The sequence below is a fragment of the Salmo trutta genome, chromosome 20 (assembly GCF_901001165.1).
Source record: "Salmo trutta chromosome 20, fSalTru1.1, whole genome shotgun sequence".
NCBI classification, from domain to species: domain Eukaryota; kingdom Metazoa; phylum Chordata; class Actinopteri; order Salmoniformes; family Salmonidae; genus Salmo; species Salmo trutta.
The window spans coordinates 6,949,234-6,960,650 of NC_042976.1; the positions used below are offsets into that span (position 1 = coordinate 6,949,234).

The 11,417-nt window shown below is 41.5% G+C and overlaps 1 protein-coding gene across 3 annotated transcripts; it reads left to right on the forward strand.

Annotated features, from left to right (window-relative positions):
• The first annotated feature begins 6,068 nt into the window (after positions 1-6,068).
• Positions 6,069-10,960, forward strand: LOC115155482 (heterogeneous nuclear ribonucleoprotein A3). Of its 3 annotated transcripts, XR_003868084.1 has the most exons (12): positions 6,069-6,134; positions 7,020-7,142; positions 7,254-7,400; positions 7,495-7,705; positions 7,794-7,880; positions 7,987-8,040; positions 8,135-8,191; positions 8,425-8,553; positions 8,683-8,814; positions 8,899-8,969; positions 10,442-10,516; positions 10,645-10,960. XR_003868084.1 is itself a non-coding variant. In XM_029702116.1 (11 exons), exons 1-10 carry the CDS (start codon positions 6,129-6,131, stop codon positions 8,952-8,954), a joined length of 1,002 nt encoding a protein of 333 aa, XP_029557976.1. In that variant the 5' UTR covers positions 6,069-6,128; the 3' UTR covers positions 8,955-8,969; positions 10,442-10,960. The 3 variants fall into 3 exon arrangements, 2 of the variants coding, with proteins under 2 accessions (XP_029557976.1, XP_029557975.1); XM_029702116.1 differs by having other exon boundaries at positions 10,442-10,960; XM_029702115.1 differs by lacking the exons at positions 10,442-10,516; positions 10,645-10,960 and adding an exon at positions 9,084-9,946.
• The last annotated feature ends 457 nt before the right edge of the window (positions 10,961-11,417 follow it).

The window sequence follows — 11,417 nt, forward strand, 5'->3', positions numbered from 1 at the left end:
ATTTGATATAAAAGCATGTCAACTTACCATCATTACGACCAGGAAAACGTCTTTCCCGAAGCGGATCCTTTGCTCGGACCTCCACCCTGGACATGGGATCTTATCCCAGAGGCCGATCCAAAACAACGCGGTCGCCGCAGGAGCGGCCTACTGGTCAGACTCAGAAGGTGAGCACACCATCCACCGCTTCCGAGCATATTACTCGCCAATGTCCAATCTGTAGATAACAAGGTGTACGAAATTAGGGCACGAGCTGCCTTCCAGAGAGATATCAGAGACTGCAACATTCTCTGTTTCACGGAAACATGGCTCAATCGGGATATGTTGTCAGAGTCGGGAAAGCCACCCGATTTCTTCACGCATCGCGCCTACAGAAATAAACATCTCCATGGTAAGAAGAAGGGCGGGGGTGTATGCCTTATGATTAACGACTCATGGTGTAATCACAACAACATACAGGAACTCAAGTCCTTTTGTTAAACTGACCTACAATTCCTCAAATGCCGACGCATTATTTTCCAAGAGAATTCTCTTCAGTTATAGTCACAGCCGTGTATATCCCCCCCCCCCAAGCAGATCCCTCATCGGCCCTGAAAGAACTTCACTAGACTATGTAAACTGGAAACCATAGATACTGAGGCTGCATTTATTGTAGCTGGGGATTTTAACAAAGCTAACCTAAGAACCATACTTCCTAAATTCTATCAGCATATCGAATGCGAGACAAGAGCTGGTAGCATTCTGGATCATTGCTACTCAAACTTCCGTGACGCATACAAAGTCCTCCCCCACCCTGCCTTTGGCAAATCTGACCATGACTCCATTTGGTTGCTCCCAGCAACAAACTAAAACAGGAAACGCCTGTGCTCAGGTCAATACAACGCTGGTCTGACCAATCAGATTCCACGCTTCAAGATAGCCTCAGACAATAACATTGACGTATACGCTGACTCGGTGTGCGAGTTTATTAGCAAGTGCATCTGAGTTGTTGTACCCTCTGTGACCATTAAAACATTCCCTAACCAGAAACCATGAATTGATGGAGGCATTCGCACGAAACTGAAAGCGAGAACCACCGCTTTTAATCATGGCAAGGCGACCGGAAACACAACCGAATACAAACAGTGCAACTATTCCCTCTGCAAGGCAATCAAACAAGAAAAGCTTCAGTATAGAGACAAAGTAGAGTCGCAATTCAACAGCTCATACACAAGACGTATGTGGCAGGGTCTACAGTCAATCACGGATTACAAAAAGAAAAACAACTCCATCGCGGACACCGACTTCTTGCTCCCAGACAAATTAAACAACTTCTTTGCTCGCTTTGAGGACAATACAGTGCCACTGACACGGCCAGCTACCAAAGCATGTGGGCTCTCCTTCTCCGTGGCCAACGTGAGTAAAACATTTAAACGTGTTAATCCTCGCAAGGCTGACGGCCCAGACAGCGTCCCTAGCCGCGTCCTCAGAGCATGCGCAGACCAGCTGGCTGGTGTGTTTACGGACATATTCAACCAATCCCTATCCCAGTCTATTGTCCCCACATGCTTCAAGATGGCCACCATTGTTCCTGTTCCCAAGAAAGCTAAGGTAACTGAACTAAATGACTATCGCCCCATTGCACTCACCTCTGTCATCATGAAGTGCTCTGAGAGACTAGTCAAAGATCATATCACCTCCACCCTACCTGATACCCTAGACCCACTCCAACCCTGGGTCTCGACCCCACCCTGTGCAACTGGGTCCTGGACTGCGTTCTCAGCCCTCTCCTGTACTCCCTGTTCACCCATGACTGCGGGGCCATGTACGCTTCCAACTCAATCATCAAGTTTGCAGACAATACTACAGTGGTCGAGACAGCCTACAGTGAGGAGGTGGGGGCCCTCAGAGTGTGGTGTCAGGAAAACAACCTCTCACTCAAAGTCAACAAAACAAAGGAGATGATCGTGGACTTCAGGAAACAGCAGAGGGAGCACCCCCCCATCCACATCGACTGGACAGTAGTGGAGAAGGTGGAACATCTGAAGTTCCTCGGCGTACATATCACAGACAAACTGAAATGGTCCACCCACACAGACAGCTTGGTGAAAGCGAGGAGGCTGAAGAAATGTTTCATGTCATCTAAAACAGTCACAAACTTTTACAGATGCACAATTGAGAGCATCCTGTCGGGCTGTATCACCGCCTGGTACTGCAATTGCACCGCCCTCAACCGCAAGGCTCTCCAGAGGGTAGTGAGGTCTGCACAACGCATCACCAGGGGCAAACTACCTGCCCTCCAGGACACCTACAGCACCCAAAGGCCAAAAAGATCATCAAGGACAACAACCACCCGAGCCACTGCCTGTTCACCCCGCTATCATCCAGAAGGCGAGGTCAGTACAGGTGCATCAAAGCTGGGACCGAGGCTGAAAAACAGCTTCTATCTCAAGGTCATCAGACTGTTAAACAGCCATCACTAACATAGAGAGGCTGCTGCCAACATACAGACTCAAATCTCTGGCCACTTAAATAAACAGACTTAATAAAATGATCACTAGTCACTTTAAATAACGCCGCTTTAATAATGTTTACATATCCTACATCCTAATCATCTCATATGTATATACTGTATTCTATACCATCTACTGCATCTTGCCTATGCCGCACGCCATCGCTCATCCATATATTTATATGTACATATTCTTATTCATCCCTTTACATTTGTGTGTATTTGTGTGTATAAGGTAGTTGTTGTAAATTTGTTAGATTACTTGTTAGATTTTACTGCATAGTCGTTACTAGAAGCACAAGCACTTCGCTACACTCGTATTAACATCTGCTAACCATGTGTATGTGACAAATACAAATTTATTTGATTTACAATAGTCATATTTAGGCTATAGAGAGTTGGGCCAATGCTGGTTCTGTCTGAATGTTCAGAGAGCGACAGTTTGCTGTTGCTAAGTGATTATTCCGTGTTGTGTTGTTTATTTCTGATCATTTTCAAAAACTATGAATATGTCCAGTGAAAACAGATATGCAATTTGTTGACGATACACACAGTACAGACTTGGATACACGTTATCCCGAATGCTAATCAATAAAAACGTCAGTTAAATTCGCTGCTCTGTTTTGCTTGTTGCATCAACAATATGTCACCAAAAACAGTGCAACATCAGTACACAATTGTTTTCGTTCAATTGAACGTACTATTATGTTTTTATATACTGAACGCAGCCCCAGCCGAACTCTATACGGCTCTGGGGTATGGTTTCCACTAGTTACCACAGCCACAAAGTGTAAATTGGCTATAACGTAAAAATTCATGAAAACAAACGTTTGCTTTTTTTAAAAAATCTTAATTTAAGGTTAGGCATAAGGTTAGCAGTGTAGTTAAGGTTAGGGTTGAGGTTAGGTTTAAAATAAGATTTTACGAAGATACATTTAGAAATGGGCGGGGTTTATGACTTTATGGCTGTGGTAACTAGCGACGACCCCCTGGGGTATCGCCAGCTTGTAGTCCTAAAAAAACGGAAAGAGTTATCAAAGATTTGTATAATTAAATCAAGATAGACCACAGTTTCCATTGGGAACAAATGAGTCATAGTGGCCAGAACTACCAAGGAGGTGGGCAGAGTCAAGCACAAGCTAGTGAGATCCTATTGGCGCGTTCTAGCACACATCTGCATATTTCCATCTGTGAAGTGGCGTGTGCAATAATTCAATTCGCTTTAGTACACTCTGTTCATAACATATTATATATTATAGTTTTGGGAATAGAAAACTGTATTGAGATCAAATGTTTAATTGATGACAAAATATGCAGAATGTCGGCCAAAATCAATCTTGTTCCATTTTGGGGCTCCAGAGTGGCGCAGCGGTCTAAGGCATTGCATCTCAGTGCTAGAGGTGTCACTACAGACCCTGGTTTAATTCCAGGCTGTATCACAACTGGCTGTTATTGGGAGTCCCATAGGGTGGTGCACAATTGGGTTTGGCCGGGCTAGGCCGTCATTGTAAATAAGAATTTGTTCTTAACTTCTATGGGCTACGTGGGACGCTAGCGTGACACAGCCAGTGAAATATCAGGGCGGCAAATTCAAAAACAACTAAATGTCATAATTCAACTTTTTTCAAACATACAACTATTTTACACCATTTTAAAGATACACTTCTCCTTGATGTAACCACATTGTCCGATTTCAAAAAGGCTTTACAGCGAAAGCAAAACATTAGATTATGTTAGGAGAGTACATAGACAAAAATAATCACACAGCCATTTTCCAAGCAAGGACATGTGTCAATAAAACCCAAAACACAGCTAAATGAAGCACTAACCTTTGACGATCTTCATCAGATGACACTCCTAGGACATTATGTTACACAATACATGTATGTTTTGTTCGATAAAGTTCATATTTATATCCAAAAACAGCATTTTACATTGGCACGTGATGTTCAGAAAATGTATTCCCACCAAAACGTTCGGTGAATGTGCACACCAATTTACAAAAATACTCATCATAAACGTTGACAAAATATATAACAATTATTTTAAGAATTATAGATAGACTACTCCTGGATGCAACCGCTGTGTCAGATTTTAAAATAGCTTTACGGAGAAAGCATATTTTTCAATATTCTGAGTACATAGCTCAGCCATCACGGCGAGCTATTCAGACACCCGCCAAGTTCGGGGCAACCTAAACTCAGAATTAGTATTAGAAATATTCTCTTACCTTTGCTGATCTTTGTCAGAATGCACTCCCAGGACTGCTACTTCCACAAGAAATGTTGTTTTTGTTCGAAATAATCCATATTTATGTACAAATACCTCCGTTTTGTTAGTGCGTAAGGATCACTTATCCAAAGGCATAACGCGCGAGCGCGGAACCAGAGACAAAAAGTCAAAATGTTCCATTACCGTACTTAGAAGCATGTCAAACGCTGTTTAAAATCAATCTTTATGGTATTTTTAACGTGAAATTGCAATAATATTCCAACCGGACAATAGCATATTCATTCAAGAAGAAAAAGAAGGAACGGCGTGCTCGCATGACTGCGCATATCCAATCCCTTTGTCCCCAGGCAGTCCACTCAGAAACTGAGCTCCTATTATCTGCCCAGTGACAGGAGAATGCTCAAACCACTTTCTGAAGGCTGTTGACAGCCAATGGAAGCCTTAGGAAGTGCAACGTCCCCCACAGACACTGTAGTTTCGACAGAGAATCAAAAGAAGAACTATAATTCTCAGACTTTCCACTTCCTGCTTGGATTTTTCTCAGGTTTTTGCCTGCCATATGAGTTATGTTATACTCACAGACACCATTCAAACAGTTTTAGAAACTTCAGAGTGGTTTCTATCCAAATCTACTAATAATATGCATATTCTAGTTTCTGGACCAGAGTAGTAACCTGTTTAAATTGGGTACGTTTTTCATCCGGCCCGTTTTTCATACTGCCCCCCAGACAGGTTTTAACTGACTTGCCTAGTTAAATAAAGGTTAAATAAAAATATATAAAATATTCTCCCACTACCATATTTGGAAAAGCTAAACAGATGCTTCACATTTATACATCTGGCGAAATATCTGTCTAATTGTTTTATCTTCGGAGTTACCTCTGGTTCGTTCAGCCATTCCTATGGGGGAAATAAAGTCTGGGTTTCACACAGAGGTAAATATCAGTCAGTTAACATTACCTTTATGGATTATGATGCCTTTATGTACTTATTTTTTAATTTTTTTTATTCACCAAAAGTGACATTAGCTAATGAAGATTATATCATAGAATAAAACGTATAAGACCTCCTAAACCTGTGTTTACCACAGATGTTATGTTCGCCGTTCATCCCAAACCCCATTATTTTCCCATGGGCATTGGCCAGAGTCACTCAGGTATAAAGAACGGCGCAGTTAATTCCTACAAAAAGACGCTATTACTATTGCTCTCTATAAACAAACTGACCACAGTTTCTAAACATACTGAACTGACTTTAAATCAGCTTGCCTTATCCGGTTTATTCTGGTAAACGACAAGAACTGACCCTGGATCAGTTATAACCGCTGCACAAGCGCAGACTTCTTTCTAATCACGTGGTAGAGTAGCTTCCTTTCTTCTCAGGACCAAGGAGAATACGCTGCGAAATGGAGGTGACGATGTTATGCATGTTTATCAATCTCTGTATATTTCAGTTGGACGTAACAGAGTGTAAAGTGTATTTAGAGGAAACTGATTTCTTTTTTTTTTTGTATTATCATGTTACAGCAACAATAAAATGTGCGCATTCTTAACCGCATTTTTTTGAGGAAGCAACGTTAGCTAGCTAACTAACTAACTAGCTAACTAACTAGCACAGCTGCGTCTCTGAACGTTTGGCCATCAAATTGCATCATGCCAGTCATGTAGTGTTACGGTTTCAATGTTGCATACATTTTGGTTTGTAGACGAGTGCTTGAATGTATTGTTGGGATACATAACTACCGGTATAATAACGTTATAGGCCTTACAATGTAGGACAGGCTACGCCTATACCTAGTAGTACGGCATGCATTGAACTTGAAAAATGAATTTACACACCAAATATTGGTATTTGCATTATAAAGTATATTAAATAATATTTTCAAAATGGCGAGTTGTTGTTTCTCCAAGAATGTTATAGAGTCGTGGCTAATGAGATAACTTACTCTCCTAAAATGTTTTTCTGTGGGTTTTTTTTATCAGCTAAGTCTGTCTTGCTGTTGGACACTGGGCAGAGCTGATTACTGTAATTACCCCCCCCCCCCATTACCCATAACCAGAGCATTATATAATTCTTCTCAATGTAAGTCTCTGCCTGTAACCATTTAAACAGCCTGGCTGGCACATTGCATTCTAATGCAGTAGGTCTGCTTTGGGACGGTGTGAAATTAGAACATTTACACTTATATATTGGACTCTTGTACTGTACAATTTTTTTGTAAAAAGATAGTATGCTGTTTTCTGTAGAGTTGCATTGTTATGCGTGACATGCATTCCTGTTTTGAATAATTCAACAGGGTCATGAAGCTAGGGAGCCTGAACAGCTCAGGAAGCTGTTCATTGGGGGCCTCAGTTTTGAAACCACTGAAGAAAGTTTAAGGATCCATTTTGAACAATGGGGAAACCTCACAGATAGTGTGGTATGTATGCATTTCACTCGCATTTGATTTAATAAAACGTGTCTAGCATTTACAATGTATTTCTTGGAGACCCACTGAATTGTTCAAGTAATGTAAGCTGGTTTCATGTAGGTGATGCGGGACCCAAACAACAAGCGCTCTAGAGGGTTCGGCTTTGTAACATACTCCTGTGTGGAGGAGGTTGATGCCTGCATGGCAGCTCGCCCTCATAAGGTGGACGGGCGTGTTGTCGAACCTAAAAGGGCTGTGTCGAGAGAGGTAAGCGAACTCTGCTTCACATTCAGGTGCATTTGCTGTTGTGCAGGTGTTGACCGGTGTGTGCTCACTGCCCTGCGCTTCTTGTCTGTCTCAGGACTCCAACAGACCAGGTGCCCACCTGAGGGTGAAGAAGATCTTTGTTGGGGGTATCAAGGAGGACACGGAGGAGGACCATATCAGAGAGTACTTTGAGACCTACGGGAGGATCGAGACCATTGACATTATGGAGGAACGCGCAACTGGGAAGAAGAGGGGATTCTGCTTTGTTTCATTTGATGACAATGACACCGTGGATAAAATTGTTGGTATGTATGTGGTTGTTGCAGCTTTGTCATTTTAAACATCAGTAAACGTTCCGTTTGCTAAGTATTCCCCTTTTCGTTTTCCTTTCAGCTCAAAAATACCACACAATAAACACACACAACTGCGAAGTCAGAAAAGCACTTTCAAAACAGGAAATGATGGAAGCGTCCAACCAGAGTAAGCATAATAACCTGTCTTTATACTGAATGTAAAACTGTGGGACTGTTTTAGAGAAGCACATTTAGAATGCGTTTCATTGTCAATATTGGCATTTTATTTCTAGGTAGGGGTGGTGGCTCTGGGAACTTCATGGGTAGAGGCGGCAACTTTGGACGAGGTAAACACTTTTTACATTTTGATATGGGGATAAATTTGGAACATAAGAACAGTAATCACACAATACATGTAAACATAATTGTCTTGTGTTACAGGAGGCTACAGTGGAGGAAGAGGAGGTTATGGAGGAGGGGATGGATATGGGGGAGATGGTAAACATTTCTCTACCATTAGTGGATAATCAAATGAGGGGGGATTTAAAGATGCATTACTAGAAGAGAGCTTGTTCTAATCTGAGTGCGCTGCTTTTGGTCACTGTTCTGATCTCACTGGTCAATTTGTAACCTGTTCTGAGCTCACTGGTCAATTTGTAACCTGATCTGAGTGGTCTGTTTGTAACCTGTTCTGATCTGAGACACACTGTTTTGTAACCTGTTCTGTGCAGGTGGGAACTATAGTGGAGGTCCTGGCTACGGAGGTGGACGTGGTGGAGGGGGTTATGGGGGAGGAGGTCCTGGGTATGGAAACCAGGGAGGAGGATATAATAACTACAATGACGGAGGCAACTTGGGAGGTACAAACGCCTGTTTTAGCCAGGATATATTGTCTTGGCTCGTGATTTATTCTTTGAGTTGCACTCACACTAACCCACAATAATTGGATTTGATGTCTGACCTTCTAAAAACACATCTCTGACTGCTAGGAAACTTTGGTGGTGGAGGAGGAGGAGGTGGAAATTACAATGACTTTGGTAACTACAGAGGACAGCAATCTAGCTATGGCCCCATGAAGGGAAACGACTTTGGTGGCAGAAACTCTGCTAGCCCCTATGGAGGTGAGTATTCACTCCCCTGAGCTGGACGTGACGATGTGCTGTTTGATGACACAACATTCATCTGTCAACTGTTGTTCATTCCAGGTGGCTATGGCTCAGGCAGTGGAAGTGGGGGTGGCTATGGCTCACAGCGCTATTGATACTATGACACTAGGGTATGTTCCATATTTGTTATTTTAAATACTCTGCATACCTGACTGTATAGTACAGCGTGAGCCCACGCAACACTAGAATAACCATTTTTGTTTTATCCTGTATCCATTCAACAGGCTTCAGTTCTTAGCAGGAGAGGAGATGAGCAAGGATTTGCCAGGAAAGCTGCAGGTTACTGTACTTTTAGGCAGTCGTCTGAAAGCATTTAAAGGAACAGAAGTCAGAAAGTTACTGCAGCTATAACGGGAGACTAATCCTTAAAAAGGCTGTACACAAGCTACAAAGTGCAAGAGTGTAGCTAGTACCTTCCTTTATTTGTGGTAGATGTTCCCCCACATTATATTTTTCCTTTTGTGCATCGGAAGTGTAAGTATTGTGCCTGTGGAATCAGAAAGTGTTTTTTTTTATATATATATATATAATTTTTACTCCTAACTCCAGTCCGTTTTGAATATTCCTTCGTTATTTTGTTGTAGATTGATAGATTTTCTCTGGTCTTCTCATCTTTGTCATTTTGAAGAACTTGGTTCTGTCAAAAGGGCGTAGACGCATCAGGCCCTCAAATTGGCTAGAGCTGTCCTTTTTTTCTCTCTTTGAAGTTAATATGATTGCAAGTCTCCGTATGAAGTGTATTATTATTTGTATTTCAAGAACAGTATGTATTTCAGTAATTTCGTTAGTGTAACAAGTGGTTATAATTAGTGCAGACAACAATTTGAGGAAATGTTTTACACTACTTGTATGCAGTAAACTCCATTCTAGATTGTAAAAATATTTTTGACAAGTGGAAAAAAAGTTAAATAAAGTTGTGTAGTAAAGTCTTTTGAAGTATAGTGCATCATTGGCTCAGAGAAAGATTGAAGGATTGGATTATTTTCATGTCCGTCATCACTAATCAAGTGTTGCAAATCAATACCCTCAATGTTTTGTTTTCTCTGAACTTCCTTGAAATGTAAAAATAAATAAAAAAATATGGCTGGATGGAAAGGGAGTCTTGGCTAGTCCTAGGGCGAGGTGCAAGCATCACCTAGCCAGCATTGCACTAGTAGGATTGTTACAGCTACAAGCCATTTCAGTTGAGCCTCAGCAGGTCAGCATGGAAGATTGCAGATGACTTTTTCAGACAGGACCTCTTCAGCCCCAGCACAGTGGACAAGTCAGCATGTTGTGAGAGGAAAGAGAAGGCAGTACCGAGAGCCGCATCCCTTGGAGAAAAGCTTGCATTGTCTTGCCTGGTAGTGAGCGTCAGCCTCATGGCTAGCTATACCTTTCAAGATCAGCTGATGCTAGCGAAGAAAGACTAACTAGAGTTCCTGGACACTTGGGAGATCCTGTTGAGTCAGATATCGACAGATTACCAGGAAGTTCTTATTAGCTGTCAGACGTTACATGGGGAAAGGGAAGTGAATATTTCACAGGCAGTGGTAACATAAAGATGGAGCAGGTAAGAGTAACCACTTTGCTTGATTTACAGATCGGGAAAGAAGCATTACGACTATTAAAGGCTGAAAATCTCTAATGACAGGATTACATGGAGATTTCTGGATGGGTAAGACTTAAGTATTTCTCAAAGTATACAGTAAGGCTATGTAAGACACTAACACTCATAAGGTAGAACAAATGCTATTGAGTCTAATCCCTTTCGAGAGTCAAAGTGTACCATTCACTCAATTTAAGGTCATTTTGAAGGATCTGATGAGATCCTTGCACAGCTCACTGATCTCTGGAGGTCTGCAGAGAACATGCTTCAATTCACTCAAACTTACACCCCTATAGATGTCCTTGATATTTTTCTCTGTGTAGTTTTTATAAAATGTTCAATTTTAATGTATAGCTTTTAATAGTAATAATAAAAAGTTGCTAAATTAAGGATGGTGGTTTTTCAACCCCTGGTTAGACAATTGAAGTATCATATTATAGTTTGAAGAAATTAATACTTATGCATGTCTATTAAATAAATGAGTTTATTGAATAAAGACATCTCTCAAAGGAACGACTGATTTATTTGATGTATGAATAGTTGATAGTTGTTTTGTTCGCCTCACACAGCCTCTGAAAGATTGGTTTGAAAGAGGGTGGAAAAGGCTTGGCGTTCAAATGTACTGTTTGTGAAAAGGCCTGGAACTGCAGATACAATGCGCAGTGCTAGCGGACTACTCGTTCATTCTTCCGCTGCTCTGTCATTCGCTACAGAAGAAACTGGTCGGATCAAGGAGCATTGGGTAGCCAGGAAAGTGCAGTGACTGCTGAGCTTTTCCCGAAGTGTATCCAGCTGACCTTTTTGAAGTGTAGCTGAACAATGGAGTACACTGTTGCATAACTGAATAAATGCCGGTGGAACCATATCCCCAGTGTTTTTGGCTTACACACAATAATGTATAGAATTAAAGGATTCAGCTCATAATAATCCATACTTCCCTTTTTATGCACTTTTTTTCTTGACTATTCTG